This window comes from Eretmochelys imbricata, chromosome 2, assembly GCF_965152235.1.
Source record: "Eretmochelys imbricata isolate rEreImb1 chromosome 2, rEreImb1.hap1, whole genome shotgun sequence".
NCBI lineage: Eukaryota > Metazoa > Chordata > Testudines > Cheloniidae > Eretmochelys > Eretmochelys imbricata.
In genome coordinates this window covers 178,834,856-178,857,623 of record NC_135573.1, presented here as the reverse complement: position 1 = coordinate 178,857,623, position 22,768 = coordinate 178,834,856, and the positions used below count along the sequence as shown (strand labels likewise).

At 43.5% G+C, this 22,768-nt stretch overlaps 1 protein-coding gene and 1 long non-coding RNA gene across 2 annotated transcripts in view; one reads left to right on the top strand and one right to left on the bottom strand.

Annotated features, from left to right (window-relative positions):
- LOC144260165 (uncharacterized) overlaps nt 1-5,045 on the bottom strand; it is a 78,026-nt gene extending 72,981 nt beyond the window's left edge. The window contains exon 1 of the mRNA XM_077808722.1: nt 4,606-5,045. Coding sequence (XP_077664848.1) covers nt 4,606-5,045 — 440 coding nt within the window. The remainder of the gene's footprint in view (nt 1-4,605) is intronic.
- Nucleotides 5,046-9,863: 4,818 nt separating this feature from the next.
- Nucleotides 9,864-17,027, top strand: LOC144261444 (uncharacterized). Its single transcript, XR_013345271.1, has 3 exons — nt 9,864-10,464; nt 11,226-11,511; nt 14,991-17,027. It is a non-coding gene; the product is annotated as an uncharacterized LOC144261444 (long non-coding RNA).
- Nucleotides 17,028-22,768: the final 5,741 nt, after the last annotated feature.

Here is a 22,768-nt window from a genome sequence, read left to right as displayed (position 1 = left end):
AGCATCTGGCAGAATTCAGCTGTAGCATATTTTTCAGTCTTTAATTCTTCAGTTTTTCTCCTACTTAATTGTGATACTTGGCCATTTTACATCTCATTACTCATAACAGTGCTAATATATCTGTGTGCTCATGCCCTTGACTGAAATGTATGGCCCTGTTCATGGACACTTCGTTTCATCCCATCTCTGAAAAAGGGCCAATTTATACCTGAAGGTGTCGCACAATTGATTTACAAGCATATTCTTTTATTCAATATTAATTTTTATTGTCTTGCAGTGAGGACTAATCCACTGCAGAGAACTCTACATGAAGTAGAGAATGACTCTGTTCAGCTCTCATTTAGTGGTCAAAGGGCCACCAAGAAAGTGGTGATCTGTATATTTCAAAAGCTATTTTTGTGAACAGACAATTCATTTCTCTATTAAACACAGAATAAAACAGCATGATCCCCCACAAAGGATTTCATTAAGCTGTATAGGGCCTATGTCACATGGCTGAGCAAATCTGGAACCATCCACTAAGGGTACTGTGTGTGCGCACGCATATTCACGCCTTCACAGGCTCCAGGTCATTAGAGCATACGACAATTGCTTTTAACGTTCTACACTATAGCGCTACTAATTTACATTTATACGACTATACTTTCCACGCTATCCAAAGAAACGTAGCAACAAATATACCGTATTTCAAAAGCAGAGTGACGAAGTATATAGATGGAGTGCTACCTCTTATAACCTTTCTTTGAACAGATCTAGCTGGTGGAAGGGAGTTAGGGCCAGATCGCTAAAGGAATTTAGGAGCCTGAACTTGGTCAACTGGAGAAACTTGGTCTGAATTCCAAGGATTTAAAAATCAGTTTGTACACAGGCAGCCATTTTCTAATCATGAGACCAGGAATGATCTCACAAAGAGGGCTGTACTGGATGTGGATGAGTGCGGACGTTTAAATGAGACTGAAAGCCTCCCGGTAGAATTCTTGATGATGAGAATTCTCTGAGCCCTGCCTCGTTAATTAAGGGCTGACTTACCTCTGACTCTTATGGGGATGTACAAGGGAGAGGAAGATTTTGAGTAAGTTGACTCACATTAATAGTCTCATTGATTCAACTCGGTTTATTCAGGATAGATGGTTGTTTTCAAAATTGACTCCTCAGGTAGTCTCATAATCCTCCATCTTCCACTAGCTCAGTTATATTGAAACAAGAAAATTCAATTAGAGTAATTCATTTGCTGTGTTTTTATTTTCATACACATTTATATCCTGTTAAATGGCGTTTGTGATAAAAAAATCTATAGGGTTCTCTGGTTTTAATTTTACCGTTTAATTTATATGGAAGCATACAGTTCTAGGATGGAAACGCTGTAATGACTGCTGTAAATATACAATATTCCTGATCAAACAATCTTACCTCTGAAGAATCAACATCATCCCTCTTCTTGACATATGAAGAGAGCCCCTTTACAGAAGGTCTAGTTCAGTAGTTCCACTGAATGGTGAGTGACGGTCTCCAGGGGGTATGTTGTTGATGTCTGGGGGCCTGATCCAAAGGTCATTGAAGTGGCTGGGAGTTCTTCTACTGACTTCACTGGACTCTGGATGAAACTTGAAAAGGCCTGTCCTGTAAGGTGCTGAGCACCTTCATCTCCCATTACAGGAACAGGAACTCACAAGGCCAGGGCATTATGGCTTTAAATCCCACCAAAAGTAAAATGAAAATCCCATTCCTAGTACTAAAATGTGGGGCAAGATTCTTCTGAGTGTACTTGAGGTGTTTTTTGTTTACCAAAAATCTCATTACAATAATGGTGAAGTAATTGGAATCCAAACCTGCTAGATATTTAAACAGTAATTTGTTGGTTTCCTGTCTTAATGATGAAGTAGCTGAAAACTGACACATCCTGTTTTGTTAAAAGGATGTTTGTGGTATGGGGACGTGGGAGGAAATTCAATATTAATTCAGTAAAATTTTGTGTCACTGTATCATTTACTCCCTTCACCATTTGCTCCATGTTACAGAAAGGAGCACTTTCTGAAAAAGGTAGACTTAAGAAATCTCAGCTGCTAATGCCTAGGTCAATGTTCCAGACCTTGCTACAGCCCTTTGAAAATTCTGGGTTTTTTGGGGGGAACACAGTGGGATAACTTTGCATTGAGGACTGGGTCATAACTTTTTAAAATATACATAATAATTGCCGGTACAATGATCAAGGGACTAGAAGGAAAAGAGTCTCCCAACTCAAGTATAAGATCTTATTATGACTTGATTGAATTCCATACATAAGTCTGAGAACTACTGAAAATAAACTGAACACTTTGCTCATACAGAGCTTATTCTCTTAAAGTGCTAAGTGACCCTGGAAGTGGTGAGGGCTCACCTCTCATTAGTGCCTACAGATGATGATGAGAGCACCCACTACCTTTTGGAAATAGCTCAGTATCTTGCAGGATAGAGCACTGTTGCGGTTTAAATACAAGACAGGACAAGCTTTAAGCAAGCAAGCAGGCTGGTTTGCCGACGGGCTGGTCTGCCTGTTAGCTTTCTTTCTTTCTTTCTTTTGCGCATTACATATTTTAATATATAAAAGGAATACACTGGCTTTGTATAATATTTTTATTTACCGCATTTTTTGCTCTCGGGCCTTGAGCCCAGTCCTGGAAGGCTTCCCATGGTTTATGTTATTTGGGCGAGATTCTAAGGTTCATGCCCTTGAGAGGAGCCGTGTGTGCACTGCTCCTACACAACACGCCGGGTGTGCCCTGCATGTTGCCAAGTGCATGAACCCTGCATGAATGCTACAGAGCACCTTTCATTTGGAGATTAGAAAGCGCTTTAATCAATCTTTAATACAGGAAAAAAGAAATGCCAAACATCTTCCTTACTGACGCAGAGGATGACGTGAAGAATACACTTACAAAACTTGCATAGGATAAAAAATTGGGTTGAGTTGCAGACACCAGTGAGGACCGAGAAAATATGAAAAGCTTTCAGAATATCAGGAAAACTTACTGACATTGATCTCAATCAGGCATGGAATCATCTCTCAAAGGAGGAGATGAAGCCCCATTTTGGAGACCTTTAAAACTAGACTAGACAAAACACTAGAAAATACTTTGTAGGGAATAGTTCTGCCTTGGCAGGAAGATGGACTGGATGCTGTAATAGGTCTTCCATTTCAAACCTTTCTGATTTTATGAACCTTAAATACATGTAAATGAATTCTTTAGAAATAAATATGTAAGTACCACACTCCTGTAAATGTCCCATGTTCATGATTTGTTGTGGACCAAATGGTTTCCTTAACATACGTGCCAAGAACTTGAATGGATATTAATCTATATTGGATATCCTGAACGGTGTCTGTAAGTGACATGCATATGTATTACTCTCTAAATTGTATGTGAGTGAGTACCATATATAATCCATTGATATTAACAGGAGCCCCACATGTCCATCAACAATACAATAGCCAGTTTCCTTTGCTTATTTGTAATGATGATGAAAAGTTCTCAGTCAAAGCTGATTGATGGTGAAATGAGCTATCAGAGGACATAAGTGAGCCAAAAACCTATCCATTCTCAGGAGCGGCTGGAATTCCTGGAACCTAGGATAAGGTATTCCATTTCCACTCTGCTGTAATGGACATGGCTAGAGGGAGGTACTGCATTACTGTGATCCCTAACTCCCACAATGGCTCCTTAGGGCCATTCCTAGCAGGGCACAACTAAATGCGCTAAGGTGTAGTGGGAGCAAAACTAGCCACTAGCTGACCCCAGCACTATGGCAGCACAGAGATGGCATCCAGCCACCTTTGTCACCAAGCTCAGTCTTGCATCGAGTGCAGTGCAGATGAATATGAGGATCGGGCCCTTTTCCATGGGAAGGAAGACCCCAGGATTTCCTGTGCCCTTCTCACATTTAGAATGAAGAGCTTGTAAGCTATATATTTTGCTACTGTTCTTGTCTTAGCTCCTCAAGTGTAGCACATGTAAACTCGGAACCAAGTTAGTTATTTTATGTTGGGCCACTGAAACTGAGTAGCAAACTCCTGTATTCTGTGTACACTACAGCTCCAGCTGTGGAGCTGTCCTGAAAATTCCCAGTGGAGATGCATACTGCTGTTTGTTCCCTCCTAAAAAATGTCTACCCCTCACATTCCCTATTCACATTTACACTCCTGCCCCTCACCTGTCCCCAGTTATTGATTATCCCCACCCCATTCTCCCTCATTCGCTCACTCCCCAGTGTCTCTGGTCACACATTGCTTTGTGAAGTCAAATGGGTAGTGACTGTTCAATCACTTGCTCTGCCTTTAGAGCTGGAGCCAGCACTGGTAGGCAGTCACTGGATGTCAGCTTTGTGCCACCCACTAGGTAAACTCCCACTTCCCTGGCTCAGGCAAATCCCTACACAACTTGGGCTGGCCGAACGGGAGTTCACGCTGGCCGTGGTTTGTGGGACTGAGGCTCCGCCTGTTGTGTAGGCTGGTGTGCCTGGGCCAGGGGCAGGGCTCAGCCTGTTCTGCTGCAGCAGTAACATGAGAGTTGAGCCCCACACACAGAGCTGTGGTGGTTTTTGGGCAGGGTTGCAGGAAGCTTGTGGCACTGTGTAAAATCCCATGTGGCATAGTAATAGCGGCCGCTGTCTGTCTCTTCCAGCTTGTGCACCAGCAAGTTAGAGATGGTTTTTGTCCCATAGTCTGAGACCTTCTTACTGGAGAAGCCTGCCTCTCGCTTTAACTCCGACCCAGAGAAAGTGAGGTACAGCAGCCTGTGTGGGACCTCTCCAGCTGGGGCTTGGTACCAGTGGATGTAGGTAGAGTCCGATCCACCAAACACCTTGCAAGTGAATTTGGCAGAGCTGCCTTGAAGTGGCTGCTTTCTGAGAGAGAGCTGCTCCTGCTCCAGGTGAATGGCCCACAGAACAGCTGGAAGGCAAAAAGAGAAAGCAACCATGAGGAGACAGCACCTAGACACATTTCCCTCTTCAGAGAGCAGTAACATGTACATGGCCTTGCAACCTGTAAGTTCTTGAGGAAGGTACATGGGCTTAATTATCCGTTGCCTTGCACCTTGTATAGGCATTTATGTCTCTGTAAATGTGAGGGGGAAATGGATAAAGCCTCTATCTCTTGTGTGAGTGGACGATCAAGTTCACTTTACACCTGGGCAAAGATGGTGTGAGCAATTACACAAGGTACAGGGCAGTGAAGAATCAGACCCTTTATCCAGTGATGAGCTGCCAAAATCTTAACAACCGGTTTCCCCCCTCACCCCAGCACTGATGTCCATGCTGGCTGGGCAGGAGCATGCTCCCTTCATTACAAATCTGAGTCTGCGTCTTCTCTCAGTTGTACATATAGTCACTGGGCTGCACACCGGCCATTGTCAGTTCAGTTGTGTGCTATTGGTGCCCTCTACTGAGATATGACACGTGCTCGTGTACATTAATAACTGACCTTTTCCTGTCTTCCAAAAAAGGCCTGTTTGCCCATGTTCCCCTACTGGCTGCCAAGGAAGGTGGCATAAAAGCCCCCTGAGATGAGGGGAATAAGGGTTACTGAGCCCCCAAGTTGGGCTGAAGATCTGTCATAAGGTCATTGGACTGTTTTGTGTTACCCCTTCCTGGGTTATAGAGAACAGGGCCAGCTCTAGGCACCAGCTAAGCAAGCTGGTGCGTGGGGCGGAGCTGCTGAAGGAGCTGCACTCCGGCTGTTCTTGGGGCGGCACTCCAGGAGCAGCCCCGGCGGCAATTCGGCGGCAGCTCCCTCCGATGTTCCTGTTCTCTCCGGCGGCGGCGTATTTGGCAGGTTTCACCTCTGCACCTTTTTTGCTGCTTGGGGCGATAGAGAGTGGGACTGAATGTGACCTGGTGGAGGGCTGAGGCACAAGGAGTAGACCCCAGCAGGGCTGGAGTGGGCACCAGAGGAGACGACTTTGCCAGCCACATGGGGGCATTTTGATGGTGAGTTACCCTTTGACAGCATATTTAATTATTATTAATGTTCAGACATAGGTATACATTGCACTTTGGAGAATGTATAAATTATTGTAATATAGTGGCCAGAGATCATCTGAAGATTCACTTTTCTCTTTTCAGCCTTTGTAGCTGAAATGCCAACATGAACTTCTTTCCCTACCCCACAAAGAGGTGTTGGGAAAGGGGTTCTGGAGACTGATTATAGAACTGATCAGGGTTTGTAGTGGAGAGGACTGTGGGGATAGGTTTGGAGCTGGTAAGGGAACCTGTCCCTCCTGAGTAGGGAGCTAATATACAATGAATTACTTTAATCTCTCATTATTCTTCTAATCAACTTAACACCTCAAATCCTGACACCCTCTTTTATAAAACTCCAAATGCACAATAGTTTTCCTCCAAAAAACTCTTTTTATCTGCTAATGAGTTACAAAAAAAACTGCACAGGACTGGGTAGCAGTTTCTGTTTTGGAAAGTGTCACCTCTGGATCCACTTGACCTTTAATTCTGCTTGATTGCACTTGCACAAATTATTGACTGGTGCTACTGGGCCACCAGACTGTGGTATGAGAGTCAGGATTTTCCTTCTCTGTATTCCTCCAAATGTTCTTAAAAGCCCTTGATAGATACTGTGATACCCTGATTAGTGTATATGTGCAAAGAACAAGGATGGTACCCCAAATGCTCAGCTATGGGGCATAAACCCAGTCCTGCTCGCAGCTAAAGAAAACTCTTTCTCAGCCCAAGTGGAGGGGGCTGTGCTTTGGGATAGAAGGATCTGAAATGTATCCCTGCTGCTGCCAGGGACTGCCAAGGCCACAGTGAGTAGCATCGTGACAATTTCAGTGGTCATGGATTTCTTTCTTTTCATTAAATGATGGAATGGAACTTCCACATGGCTCTGCCTGGGACATTTTCCAAGTGTCAATTAGCCTCATCTGTCTACACTAGACTTTTTTTCCCTAAAATTTCTCTCAGTTTCTACCCCGGGTCAGTTCTACTGGTGGAAGCAAGTACGGGAACGCTGCTGTAGAAAGGTGCCTGTGGCTGCCAGCAGATTTATGTCTTTCAGGGTGTGTTGTCACTCTAGATTTACGTTGGCTCTTACCCTGGTTTTAGCCAAAACCCATCTCTCCTCCTCTCACAAAATCCTTATGCCCAGGCTTGTGTGTGTTTTGAACCTGGGCTTTCTTGCCTGGCTGGGAGTGTAGATTTACAGCCAATGGCTATTATCTTTGAAAACTCATGGCGATTGGAGGGGGTCCCGGACGACTGGAAAAAGGCTAATGTAGTGTCTATCTTTAAAAAAGGGAAGAAAGAGGATCCGGGGAGCTACAGTCCAGTCAGCCTCACCTCAGTCCCTGGAAAAATCATGGAGCAGGTCCTCAAGGAATCAATTCTGAAGCACTTAGAGGAGAGGAACAGTCAGCATGGATTCACTAAGGGCAAGTCATGCCTGACTAATCTAATTGCCTTCTATGACGAGACAACTGGTTCTGTGGATGAGGGGAAAGCAGTGGGCGTGTTATTCCTTGACTTTAGAAAAGCTTTTGATACGGTCTCCCACAGTATTCTTGCCAGCAAGTTAAAGTAGTATGGGATGGATGAATGGACGATAAGGTGGACAGAAAGCTGGCTAGGTTGTTGGGCTCAATGGGTAGTGATCAATGGCTCCATGTCTAGTTGGCAGCCGGTATCAAGTGGAGTGCCCCAAGTTTCGGTCCTGGGGCCGGTTTTGTTCAATATCTTCATTAATGATCATAGAATCATAGAATATCAGAGTTGGAAGGGACCTCTGGAGGTCATCTAGTCCAGCCCCCTGCCCAGAGCAGGACCAGTCCCCAACTAAATCATCTCAGCCAGGGCTTTGTCAAGATCTGGAGGATGGTGTGGATTGCACCCTCAGCAAGTTTGCAGATGACACTAAATTGGGAGGAGAGGTAGATACGCTGGAGGGTAGGGATAGGATACAGAGGGACCTAGACAAATGAGAGGATTGGGCCAAAAGAAATCCAATGAGGTTCAACAAGGACAAGTGCAGAGTCCTGCACTTAGGACGGAAGAATCCCATGCACCACTACAGACTGGGGACCGAATGACTCGGCAGCAGTTTTGCAGAAAAGGACCTAAGGGGTACAGTGGATGAGAAGCTGGATATAAGTCAACAGTCTGTCCTTGTTGCCAAGAAGGTCAGTGGCATTTTGGACTGTATAAGTAGGGGCATGCCAGCAGATCGAGGGACTGTTGCATTGATGGTGGGAGGGAATCTGATCTGGGACTACCAGCTTAGCAAGTTTAAATACATATTCCCACATTCTTCTTTCTATAGCTGTCACACTGTAGTACAGTTATTCCAATACTAATATTACAGCGCTATGGCAGGAAGACTGCATTATAATAAATCCCAGTGGCTGTACCATGTGACCAAGTCTCCTGGTGACAATGGCATCTTGGTGGTGTGCATGCACGGCACAATGTCTAGGAGCTTGGGGAGGGGGTGGAGGCAGTTCCATTGTTCGCAAGTTTCTACAACCTATTCTGGAAAACTATCCCTCAGTCTCTCTCAGACCCTTGGGAGGCAGGCCAATCCTTGCTTTCAGACAGCCCCCCAACCTGAAGCAAATACTCACCAGCAACTACAAACCACACCACAGAAACACTAACCCAAGAATCAACAAACCTCGTTGCCTACTCTGTCCTCGTATCTACTCTAGCGACACCCTCATAGGACCCAGCCACACCATCAGAGGCTTATTCACCTGCACATCTGCTAATGTGATATATGCCATCATGTGCCAGCAATGCCCCTCTGCTATGTACATGCTCCAAACTGGACAACCTCTCCATAAAAGGATAAATGGACACACATCAGGAATGGTAACATACAAAAGCCAGGAGAACACTTCCATCTCCCTGGACTCAATAACAGATTTAAAAGTAGCCATTCTTCCACAAAAAAAACTTCAAAAACACTTCAAAGAGAAACTGCTCAGTTACAATTCATTTGCCAACTTAACACCATCAATTTGGGCTCGAATAGGGACCGGGACTGGCTGGCTCACTACAAAAGCAATTTTCCCTCTCTTGGTATTGTCGCCTCCTCATCCATTATTGGGAGTGGACCACATCCACCCTGACTGAATTGGCCTTCTGCACGGATTCTCCACTTGAAAGGTAACTCCCTTCTCTTCAGATGCCAATGTATATTTATGCCTGTATCTGTAATTTTTATTCCATGCATCTGAAGAAGTGGGTTTTTACCCACGAAAGCTTATGCCCAAATAAACCTGTTAGTCTTTAAGGTGCCACCGGACTCCTCGTTGTTTTTGTGGATACAGACTAACACTGCTACCCCTCTGATAATTTGTAGATAGTCAGGGTGCTAAGAGCCATTGAACCAAACTGTAAAGCCTGCATATAATGGAAACCACTTCAAGCCAGATGGTGCAGCGGCATCCCTAGTTCCAGCACCTATGACCACTCCGGTAGCTTACTAGCCCTCTCCATTCATTGATTTGCTGTTCAGTCAGTAGGGGGCAAAATGTTGTTGTCGTTGTCTTTATAAATGGCTGTCTATCACAGGCCTGGAAAAGTTGCTTTCTCTTCCAACCAGGGATCTTCAGCAGAACAACATCCTCCAAAGGTTGTCGCTGCCTGTGATAGTGTTAAAACCAATATTGCTAACAGCCCCATGGTCTGCGTGTCCCGACCCCTGTATCGAGCCCCAGAAATGGTAGCAAGCATATAGAACATTCAGGGAGGGAGTTGATGGGAATGGCTTTCTAAAGATGATTAACCAGAAATGAAGGAGGAATTGGATATCTGACTTATACTATAAGTATCTCCAGCATGTGGTCAATGACATGCTATGCTGTACCTATAAAAGTTAGCTTTTATTACACCCTTTCTAAATCTATACCTGCCATACTTAAAAACATCAGTTGTATGTGATGGTCTTGTATCTAGCTCAGAGGAAATGAGTATCTACTCGTGCTTTCAGATGATTAAGATTAAGAAGGCAACTGTGTGTGGAGGGGGGGGGTGTACACTTTTGAAAGTCTGTGGCTCAAATACAGAGTGAGGTTTTTGTACAGTCTGTCTATGGCTTTCTAACACTGTGTGATCCCAGTAGGCACAGTAATAGGTACCCATGTCATTGTCGGTTAGTCTGTCTACCCTTAGGGTACAGGTGGACTTTTCAGTTGTCTTGTCAACCCTAAACTTGTTCTTGTCAAAACTTGATTTCTCAGCTTGTGTCTTAAAGTAGAGTATCCACTCTGGAGCTTCTCCAGGTCTTTGTCGATACCAGTGTATAACAGCACTCCCGAAGTTCTGAATGCCAGAAGCCTCACAGTCTATTTTTGCAGTTTTACCTTTTCCCCTGGTAACGGACAACTGAGCTTGTTTCAGACGTATTTGGGCACATCCGTCTAGAAAGAGGACAAGAAAGGAAAACCTGAAATTAACATAGAATGAATCTGGAGCATGGTGAGTTGTGACTCAGTAAAGTACAACTATGTAGAAAAAGGATAAAAAAGAAACTTACAAGACAAAATCGAAGCCAGAATAACAACCTGAAGTAGTAACATTTTACAGGTTTTGCTCGGTCCTGCATCTATGAGAAATGTGACTGTTGGGATGGACAGAGTGGTGCCTTTGGGGACAGGATGTGACTCATTTAGTTAAAACGGGATGAGGTTTTGCTGGCTGCATATGCTAATTTAAGATAAGGTAGAGTTATGGCTGAAACTCATCCAAAGTTACTTTTATCAAAGAGGATTATTTGGCATAAAACAAACTTTTCCGCTATCATTAGACCAGTGTAGATTGCATCATGGAAGTCTGGGTAATGAAGGATTGGTCTTTGAATTATTTATATTACAGTGTTTTCCAGAGGCCTCTGTCCGGGTGGTGTCCCCATTGTGTGAGGTACTAAACATAGCAATATATAGAGTGACGGTCCCAAAGATCTTCAGTCTAGAAGTGTATTTGCACCAGCAGAGAATTTTTGGTACTTCATATTTAAATATACCATATCCCCCTGCCCCCCCCAACCAGAGTAGTTATTTGCCAGCAGATTTCTTGTAGGAGGTGCAGCAGGAGTGGGTTTTGAGGGGGATTTGAAGGAGAAGAGGCTAGTGGTTTAGGGATTTGTGTGGGTGGAGGGGGCATTTCACACATAAGTGCTGGAAGAAAACACCAAGATGTTTGTGGGCCGGGATGCAAACTTTGCTTGTTTGTTTCTACAGTGCCCTGTGCAGTGTGGACCAGATCTGTGACTGGGGTTCCTAGCTGTGACTGTAACTAATACAAAGATGACGGGACTGGCAGAGTCATGTTGATGTCACAGTGAAGACTAATTTTCTTGGGGGTTATTTTCTTTCCCTGTTGAAGATGGGAGCTGCTGCCCTGAGGGTTGTGCTGTTGCCGGTACAGCACTCGGAACCCTTCTGAAGATATTAAGCACTTCCCAGGATCCTGCTCTCGCTGAGTTTCCCAGATGTGAAGTAGTGGAATATCGCTTCTTACTTCAGTGTGAGACTATCCTTCTGCTCTATAAATGGAGTGGTGTACAGTGGATATTATATCAGTGTGCTAATGCCCTCTACTGATATAGGATGGATGTGCAATTGTACATTTGCAGTCTATTTTGTCCTACTTCTGAAAAAGGGCCAACTCTACAATGATGTTTTTGTCAAATTAATTTACGAGTAACCTCATGTTTTCTTAAACACTTCTTTGTGTCCTTGTGATGAGAGCTAATCCAATCCATGATGTCTTTTCTATATTATAGCTCCATTAGTGTTCTTGTGTCTTTCTAGCATCATTCAATAAGCGATGCTTCCACGTCTGCCCTTCTTTCAAGTATCATCTGCAATTACACTCTTTCCCCAGGGGTTCTGGAGAACCTGACTCCATTTATCCCCATTGCTCTAGTAACCCTCCTTAGACTATAAAATCCCTGGGGCAGGGACTCTTATTCTGTAAAGTTCCCTGAACGTTCATGCGAAGATTGAAATTCTACAGCATAATATCAGTTCAAGCAGAGTGTGGCCTGCTGTCACACCATGTGTTTTCTGCTGAACTGGCTTCAGAGAGTAAAGATAGGCTGGTCCTTCAGAACAGAACTCTGTGGTTTTTATAACGTGAACCAAAAGCTCTTTGTGGTTCAGGGCTAATTAAAAGGAGAAAAGCAACCAAAATAAACTGACTCCTGTTTCCATCGGAGTAATATCAAAATGTAAAGTGGCCAGGCTGGTTTGCAGTGCCATTAGGTGACTTGTGGTCTGATCCAAAGCCCATTGAGGTCAAGGGAAAGACACGTAGGGCTTGACCCAATGGCCACTGAGATCCACAGCTGGAATCTCTAGACACTAAAATGAGGCTCTGTACCTGGGGAGGACACTATGCAGGATGAGCCCCAGTTACTGGGGAGTTATGAGGAGGTACATTATTGCACCTGCATACTGGGTCCAACGCTCCTGTTTTACTTTCACTTGCTTCCTGTTTCAGCAGATGAATGATGTCTGGATTGGGAGACTGCAGTGTCAGGCAGTTATGGGGTGAGAGCCTGGCCCCATTTCCTTCTCTAGAGCCAGATTTTTCATCCCAAGTGTTCTGCTCCTCTAAGGTGATGACAAATCTCCACCTACTCCGCCCATGATAACCCCCACAGACAACTACTGAGTGTCGGCTTCACCTAATATTCAGTGGGAAGATTTTTGTTTTGTGTGTTTTTTTTTAACAGGGCAAGGGGCAGCTAAACACACAACTCCCATTGACTTGTAACGAGACTGGGTGCCTAACTCCCCTTTGTGCCCGAGGCGACCTCGTGTTCTGCTAGACCTGACCTGTTCTTAGTGATTTATGTGAAAAATACGCACTAAATCAGCAGTTGCTGTTCATATCTAGTTGCAGAAGCCAATGAAGAGTTTCTGCAGCTGGCTCCAGGCTGAGAGGAATTTTAAGAGAGGTGACAGTGGCCTCATACACGCAAAAGGCTGTGGCTCAGAATGCAGAGTGGGTTTTTGTACAGGCTGTCTAATGTTTTCTAACACTGTGCGATCCCAAGAGGCACAATAGTAAGTAGCAATGTCACTGGAGGTTATTTTGTTTATGGTCAGGGTACAGGTAGACTGGTCAATCTTGTTTTCAGCATTAAACTTTCCTTTATCCGAGACTCTGTCAAATTCAGACTGCGTTGAGATGAACAGAATCCGTTCTGGAGCTGCACCGGGTCTCTGTCTATACCAGTGTATAGGAGCCTTGCCAAAATGCTCAGATAGAGAAACATGACAGTCAATTCGTAAGGTTTTATTTCCTTCCCTAGTGATGGACAGCTGAGGTTGGGTCAGACGCACTTGCGAGGAGCCATCTATGGAGAAACAAATATAAAATATAAAAATAAAACTGAAATAATGTAAAGACTCTCCAGCAGCTGCTGTCATGTACCAATGTATGCGGAGAGCAGTGTGAATAGGGTGACCAGATTTCCTGATTTTTATAGGGACAGTCCTTATATTCAGGGCTTTGTCTTATATAGGTGCCTTAACCCCTCCCCCCGTCCCAATTTTTCACACTTGCTATCTTGTCACCCAAAGTGCAAGTAACACACTTACAGGAGCAAACCGTAGCCAGAACAAAAGTCTCTAACAGCAACATTCTTCCTGCTCTTGTTAGAACTCCAGCCAGGGAATGTAAATGACGGTCTTGAATGGAGAGCGACATGTAGACGGGGAGAGGAAGTGACTCATTTAGGTAACCTCAGTTAAGTGGTACTGGCTGAAGAAGATTTATTGCAAGCTGAGATAGTTACTGCTGCTTAGTATGACAACTTTCACCCTGGGTGAGTGACAACCCAAGCACGGGCGTCAAATAGATTCCTTGAGTGTGTTTCAGGATCAGTGTTCATGAATATTTTTACTGTCGTTTATTACTTATATTACTGTAGCAACCTGAGATACTGGAACTGGGCCCCAGGGGGAAAACAAAGAGGCAAAGTCCTGCCTCACGCTGCTGACAGCCTGAAAAAAGAAGTGACCTCTCCAGCTTGTAGGAAAGGGAAACGTCAAAACCCCTTTATTTTTTCTACATATATATTTTTTTACCATGTCATTGTTTATGCACAAATACACTGGTTTTTGTTTTCTCCTCTCTCACCCCTAAAGCTTCAGTCACTGTGTGTTAGCAGATTTCTTGTACATCCTGTGGAATAGAAATCTTGCAGAGGAGAAGGTAGCGATGTTCCATATGAGACGAGGGCCCTGTTCCATGAGTATGTGATAGTATGGAAGAAAGCACAAATGAATTTGTTGGAAAATTTAATAGGCAGGTGGTGGACAAGACGGGGAAGAGAAGAGCTGCTGACAGTGCAGTTAAAACTGTAGTTGTCTTTCTGTCATTCACTTATCACTTGCCCAGGGAAGCTGCTGAGCCTTTCCTGATGGAGAGAATGAGTCAGTGCCCTCGGATCGCATGGATACCAGTGGAAGTTGCTCAGTGTCCCCAGAAACATTGTGAACACCATCATCTGGCAGAATTCAGCTGTAGCATATTTTTCAGTCTTTAATTCTTCAGGTTTTCTCCTACTTAATTGTGATACTTGGCCATTTTACATCTCACTACTCATAACAGTGCTAATATATCTGTGTGCTCATGCCCTTGACTGAAATAGATGGCCTTGTTCATGGACGCTTAGTTTCTGTTCAGCTCTCATTTAGTGATCAAAGGGCCACCAAGAAGTTGATGTTCTAGATATTTCAAGAGCTATTTTTGTAAACAGACAATTCATGCTGTTTTATTCTGTGTTTAATAGAGAAATGATCCCCCACAAAGGAATTTGTTTATCTGTATAGGGCTTATGTGAAATTTCTGTCAAAATGCACTCATCCTATGGGCCTTCAAAACCTAATTCTTCTTCGTGGTGTGTGTGTGTGTGTGTGTGTGTGTGTGCTTGACTGTATGGCAGAAGGTAGAAAAGAAGTAACCAGTTTTTTTTTTTTTTTTTTTTAAAGGGGATGTCACATCACTGCAGTCCTTGTTTTCCTTCCTTCATTATCCATCCAAGTATTTATCCACAAACCCTAAACTGAGAGGAGTACTAGAGGAATCAGCTCTGTGGGGCAAGGACTTTGATCATTTATTTGCTCGTAAGGTGCATTCATGTGTATGGCTAGATATAAAAGATACACTCTCCTGAAGCAGATATTTCTATTACATCTCATCGAACAAACTGGTATCGTAGACTAAATATGAAACCAGTCGTTAGAACTGACCTTTGTGGTTTTATGAGCAGGCATCTGCTGGACTAACAAGCTCTTCACTGGTAAAATGCTAATTAGAAACAGGAAAAAGATTCAAGCTATTTCCCCTAGCAGTGTTGCAACATATTTTACAGTAGCAGTCTAGTTTCCAGTGCATTTGAGTAACTAACTGCACAAAGATTACTGGAATATATAGGCAGTATTAAAATGAGTTTATGGACCAGGTGATAGGCTAACTAACCCTCCATAATGTCAGTAACCAGGAGATTTTTCATTAGATCTGCATATTGGATTGAACACCCAGACTGACTCTCCTGTCCTTCCTGTTTCAAGGAATGCCCAATCTCGACCTAATTCAATTGTCGTGCCAGCTCCCTTATGCAAACTGGTAACTGTATCAAACCTTAGTCACTCCCCGAGAGAGCAACTGAAAACGTTGCTGCCCTGACTATTTAGCTGCCATGTGCAACTACTTGGTCCTGTCATTTGGCAGAGACAGGTGGGATCTTACTGTTTGCAAAACTTGTGCAAGCAACAGTTGTGTTGCTTTTATCTCTTGTTGCGGAACCCAGTAAGGTGTTTCTGCGTCTGCTTCCATCATGAGAAGCAGGATGAGGAGGTAACTGTAGTTTCTTGCATTCAAAAGGCTGTTGTTGAGAATACAAAGTAGATTTTTGTACAGAATGTGAATGTATTTTTGATGCTGTGTGATCCCAAGCGGCACAGTAATAAGTAGCCATGTCACTCTTGCTTATTTTGTTTACTGTCAGGGTGCAGGTTGACTTGGAGAGCTGCTTATCTGCCTCAAACTTTCCCTTCTCAGAATCCTGGTCAAAGACGGGTTTTCCTGATGAAAGATAGAGAATCCGTTCCAGAGCTGCATCAGGTCTCTGTCGATACCAGTGTATATAAGCAGTACTAAGGGTTATGCCAGAAACATGACAGTCAATTTGTGCAGTTCTATCTTCTGCTTTGGTGATGGATAGTTGAGATTGTACCAGTTCTTGGGCCTCTCCGTCTGCAGAGAAAAGAGACAAATGCCATTTAATCTGAAATTGAATGAACATGGAGGATCTCCAATCATTGCTCAGTAAGGTGCCTGCATGGAGAAGCCTAGAGTGTAAAAAGCAACTTACAAGACCAAACTACTGAAGCAACAAGATAAACTTGCAATAGTAACATTCTCACTAAGTTATGATGAGCCTGCTACTGAGAAAGAAAGGAATATGAATTCTGATCTCAGAAAAAGGGAGGGATCACTTGAGTAGAGGAAGTGACTGGTGAGCTATTTCAAGGCAATACAGATTTGCATTTGCCTTATATAAAAGTTCCATATATGAACATCTCCTAACCTTCCCTCATGCTATTTAGCAACTCTTCTGACTGCTGCCTTGTTTAGAACTTTTGAACAAGAGTATCAGATTTTTGTAGCAATGGTTACAGGTACTGAGGTTCTCTGTTTTCCCCCCGCCCCCTTTTTTAAACTTAAACATCAGCAGATTTGATTATGGAATAATGCTCTCAGCATGAAAAAGGCAACTAATCTAGCTTTTTCAAGCAATGATGAAAATAGATCACTAAGTGTTGATGCCAAGTCCATTGAAGTCAATGGGAAGTTCTTCAGTTGATTTCCATGACCTTTGGAATAAGCCCCAATTCCTAGGGAGAATTTACTCAGGAATTTTTCATCTTATCTAACTCAGAGTCCCCTCAAGTTTATAGATCTGATAGAATTGTTGTCAAGGAAAAGAAATCAGTAATCTCTTAAATAAACACATTGTTCTTGCACTTTGAGTTTGGATGAGGCAAAAGTCAAATTAGAGATGCTTCAATGATTAACTCTTTGTTTTCACTTACATCAGTAGATTCCCGTTGTTTCATAAGGGGTTTCATATGCTGTTTGTGAATTCTGTTGCTATATACACCCTGTCTGCGAGTTTCCGTTTGGGTATCTGTTAGTGTTTATTCCCCCAACTCCACAAGAGTATGTAACTTTTATTGGGTGACCTTCATCTCTGTGCAGAGAGCCAGAACAAGATCCTTACACAGTTTTAGCCCCACTAAAGTCCTGTTTTGAGGGTTTAAGTGAGAAGTAAGTGCAGTATAAACCTTGTCCTTGCCCCTCTACAAAGCACTGAATCTATAACATTGTGAATATACTTTGTATGCTATCCAAAGAAACATAGCAACAAATATACCATATTTCAAAAACAGTTATTAAGTATACTGATGGAGTACTACCAGCATTGTCCCTGGTGCTTTTTTTTTCAATCAACACAAACTTCTTAACTTTCTTTGACCAGACCTAGCAGGGGAAAGGGAATTAGGGTCAGATCCTTAAAGGTATTTAGGAGCCTGAACTTGGTCACCTGGAGAAACTTGGTCTAAATTCCAAGGATTTAAAAATCATAGTCTGTACCCAGGCAGCCATTTTCCTAATCAGGAGACCAGGAATGATCTCACAAAGAGGGCTTTACTGGACGTGGATGAGAGTGGACGTTTAAATGAGACTGAAAGCCTCCCTGTGGAATTCTTGAGGGTGATGAGAATTGTCTGAGCCGTGCCTTGTTAATTAAGGGCTAACTTACCACTGACTTATGGGGATGCACAAGGGAGAGGAAGGTTTTGAGTAAGTTGACTCACATTAATAGTCTCATTGACTGAAGTGGGTTTATTCAGGAGAGATGGTTGTTTTCAAAATTGACTCCTCAGGTAGTCTGATAATGCCCCATCTTCCTCTGGCTCTGTTATATTGAAACAAGAAAATTCAATTAGAGTAATTCATTTGCTGTGCACTTATTTTCATACACATTTATACTCTGTTAAATGGCCCTTGTGATAGAAATCTACAGGGTTCTCCAGTTTTATTTTTACCATTTAGTTTCTATGGAAACATGCAGTTCTAGGATGGAAACGCTGTAATGACTGCTGTAAATATACAATATTCCCGACCAAACAATCTTGCCTCTGAAAAATCAACATCAGCCCTCGTCTTGACATCTGAAGAGAGCCCCTTTACAGAACTTGTAGTTCCACTGCAAAAGGGTGAGTGAAAGTCTCCAGGGAGTGTGTTGTGGATGTCTGGGGGCCTGATCCAAAGCTCATTGAAGTGGCTGGGAGTTCTTCCACTGACTTCACTGGGCTCTGGATGAAACTTGAAAAGGCCTCTCCTGCAAGGTGCTGAGCACCTTCATCTCCCATTACAGGAAACAGGAACTCTCAAATCCAGGGCCTTATGGCTTTAAATCCCACCAACAGTAAAATGAAAATCCCATTCCTAATACTAAAATGTGGGAAAAGATTCTTCTGAGTGTAGTTGGCTTTGTTTGTAAACAACAACAACAACAAAAACCACAAAAAACTTCATTGCAATAATGGTGAAGCAATTGGAATCCAAACCTGCTAGATGTTTAAACAGCAATTTGTTGGTTCTTGTCTTGATGAAGCATCTGAAAAGCGACACATCCTGTTTTGTTAAAAGGATGTTTGTGGTATGGGGAGGGAGGGACCAGGGGAAATTTGCTGTATGAACTTTTTATTCTCAAGACATCTTGTAGCTTCACAAAATAAGCTGTTAATGGTTCAATATTAATTCAGTTAAAAATTTTGTGTCACTGTATCATTTTCTCCCTTCACCATTTGCTCCATGTTACAGAAAGCAGCACTTTCTGAAAACGGTACCCTTGAGAAATCTCAGCTGCTAATGCCCAGGTCCATGTTCCAGATCTTGCTACAGCCCTTTTTGAAAATTCTGGGGTTTTTTTTTTTGGTTTTTTTTTTGGTTTTTTTTTTGAGGAACACAGTGGGATAACTTTGCATTCAGCCCTGGGTCATAACTTTTTAAAATATACATTACATAATTGCTGGTATAGTGGTTAAGAGACTAGAAGGAAAACAGTCACCCAACTCCAGTATGAAATCTTATTATGACTTAATTGAATTCTGTACATAAGTCTGAGAACTACTAAAAATAAACTGCACACTTTGCTCATACAGAGCTTATTCTATAAAGCACTAAATAATGATGGAAGTGCTGAGGTCTCACCTCTCATTAGTGCCTACAGATAATGATGAGAGCACCCACTACCTTTTGGAAATAGCTCAGTATCTTGCAGGATAGAGCACCTTTCCTTTGGAGATTTCAAAATACTTTAATCAGTCTTTAATGCAGGAAAAAAGAAATGCCAAACATCTTCCTTATTGATGCAGAGGATGGCGTGAACAATACACTTAGAAAACGTGCATATGATTAAAAACTGGGTTGAGTTGCAGACACCAGTGAGGACAGAGAAAATATGGAAAACTTAGAATATCAAGAAAAGTTACTGACATTGATCTCAGTCAGGCATAGAATCATCTGTCAAAGGAGATGATGGAAGTCCCATTTTGGAAACCTTTAAAACTAGACTAGACAAAACACTAGAAAATACTTTTGTGGGGAATAGTTCTGCCGTTGCAAGAAGATGGACTGGATGCTGTAATAGGTCTTTTCCATTTCAAACCTCTCTGATTTTATGAATCTTAAATATATGAAAATGAATTCTTTGGAAATAAATATATAGGTACCACACTTCTGTAAATGTCCCATGTTCATGATTTGTTGTGGACCAAATGGTTTCCTTAACATAGATGCCAAGAACTTGAATGGATATTAATCTATATTGGATATCCTGAACGGTGTCTGTAAGTGACATGCATATGTATTACTCTCTAAATTATATGTGAGTGAGTACCATATATAATCCATTGATATTAACAGGATCCCCAAACATCGAATAACACTACAATAACGAATTTCATTTACTCATTTGTAATGATGATTAAAAGTTCTCGGTCAAAGCACAGAGATAGCATCCAGCCACCTTTGTCACCAAGCTCAGTCTTGCATCGAGTGCAGTACAGATGAATATGAGGATTGGGCCGTTTTCAATGGGAAGGAAGCCCCCCAGGATTTCCTGTGCCCTTCTCACATTTAGAATGAAGAGCTTGTAAGCTATATATTTTGCTACTGTTCTTGTCTTAGCTCCTTCAGTGTGGCACATGTGAACTCAGAGGTGCCAAGTTAGTTTATTTTATATTGGGCCACTAAAACTGAGTAGCAAACTCCTGTATTCTGTGTACACTACAGCTCCAGCTGTGGAGCTGTCCTGAAAATTCGCAGTGGAGATGCAAACTGCTGTTTGTCCCCTCCTAGAAAATGTCTTCCCCTCACCTTCCCTATTCACTTTTACACCCCCGCCCCTCACCATTCCCCAGTTATTGATTATCCCCACCCCATTCTCCCTCATTCGCTCACTCCCCAGTGTCTCTGGTCACACATTGCTTTGTGAAGTCAAATGGGTAGTGACTGCTCAATAATTAGAGCTGGAGCCAGCACTGGCAGGCAGTCACTGGATGTCAGCTTTACATAGTGGGTGGTGCAAACTCCCACTTCCCTGGCTCAGGCAAATCCCTACACAACTTGGGATGGCCAAATGGGAGTTCACACTGGCCGTGGTTTGTGGGACTGAGGTTATGCCTGTTGTGTAGACAGGTGTGCCAGGGTAGGGGCAGGGCTCAGCCTGCTCTGCTGCAGCAGTAACATGAGAGTTGAGCCTCACACACAGAGCTGTGGTGGTTTTTATGCAGGGTAGCAGGAAGCTTGTGGCACCGTGTAAAATCTCATGTGGCACAGTAATAGCGGCCGCTGTCTGTTTCTTCCAGTTTGTGCACCACCAAGTTAGACATGTTTTTTATCCCATAGGCTGAGAATTTCTCCTTGGGGAAGGCTGCCTCTCACTTTAACTCTGACCCAGAGAGAGTGAGGTACAGCAGCCTGTGTGGGGCCTCTCCAGCTGGGGCTCGGTACCAGTGGATGTAGGTAGAGTCCGATCCACCAAACACCTTGCAAGTGAATTTGGCAGAGCTGCCTTGAAGTGGCTGCTTTCTGAGAGAGGTCTGCTCCTGCTCCAGGTGAAGGGCCCACAGAACAGCTGGAAGGCAAAAAGAAAGCAGCCACGAGGAGACCACACCTAGACATATTTTCCCCCTTCCGAGAGCAGTAACACGTACATGGCTTTGCAACCTGAAAGTTCTTGAGGAAGGTACATGGGCTTAATTATCCATTGCCTTGCACCTTGTATAGCCATTTATGTCTCTGTAAATGTGAGGGGGAAATGGGTAAAGCCTCTAGTGTGAGTGGACGATCAAGTTCACTTTACACCTGGGCAAAGATGGTGTGAGCAATTACACAAGGTTCAGGGCAGTTAAGAATCAGACCTTTTATCCAGTGATGAGCTGCCAAAATCTTAACAACCGGTTCTCCCCATCATGGTTCCTCCCCCACTCTGAACTCTAGGGTACAGATGTGGGGACCTGCATGAAAAACCTCCTAAGCTTATCTTTACCAGCTTAGGTCAAAACTTCCCCAAGTACAAAATATTCCACCCTTTGTCCTTGGATTGGCCGCTACCACCACCAAACTAATACTGGTTACTGGGGAAGAGCTGTTTGGATGCGTCTTTCCCCCCAAAATACTTCCCAAAACCTTGCACCCCACTTCCTGGACAAGGTTTGGTTAAAAGCCTCACCAATTTGCCTAGGTGACTACAGACCCAGATCCTTGGATCTTAAGAACAATGAATAATCCTCCCAACACTTGCACCCCCCCCCTTTCCTGGGAAATGTTGGATAAAAAGCCTCACCAATTTGCATAGGTGACCACAGACCCAAACCCTTGGATCTGAGAACAATGAAAAAGCATTCAGTTTTCTTACAAGAAGACTTTTAATAAAAATAGTAGTAAATAGAAATAAAGAAATCCCCCATGTAAAATCAGGATGGTAGATACCTTACAGGGTAATTAGATTCAAAACATAGAGGATAAACCCCTCTAGGCAAAACCTTAAGTTACAAAAAAGATACACAGACAGAAATAGTTATTCTATTCAGCACAGTTCTTTTCTCAGCCATTTAAAGAAATCATAATCTAACACGTACCTAGCTAGATTACTTACTAAAAGTTCTAAAAGTCCATTTCTGGTCTATCCCCGGCAGAAACAGCATATAGACAGACACACAGACCCTTTGTTTCTCTCCCTCCTCCCAGCTTTTGAAAGTATCTTGTCTCCTCATTGGTCATTTTGGTCAGGTGCCAGCGAGGTTACCTTTAGCTTCTTAACCCTTTACAGGTGAGCGGAGCTTTCCCCTGGCCAGGAGGGATTTCAAAGGGGTTTACCCTTCCCTTTATATTTATGACACCCCCTCACCCCGCGAGGGGGTTATGGCCCACCCCCACCCCCTGGGACTCCTGCCCCATCCAACCCTCCGCATTCCTTGATGCCTCCCTGGACTGGGCAGGAGGGTCTCGTGGGCCACCGTAGTGGGTGCCCACCCTGCCCCAAAGAGCCAGAGGAACCTGCCGAGGGGCAAGGTGGGGAGTCCCAGCGGTGCTTACCTGGGGCAGCTCCCAAGAAGCATCCGGCAGGTCCCTCTGGCTCCTAGGGGCGGGATAGTGTAGCTGGGGGGGAGCGGGTGCTCCCCCCACTGAT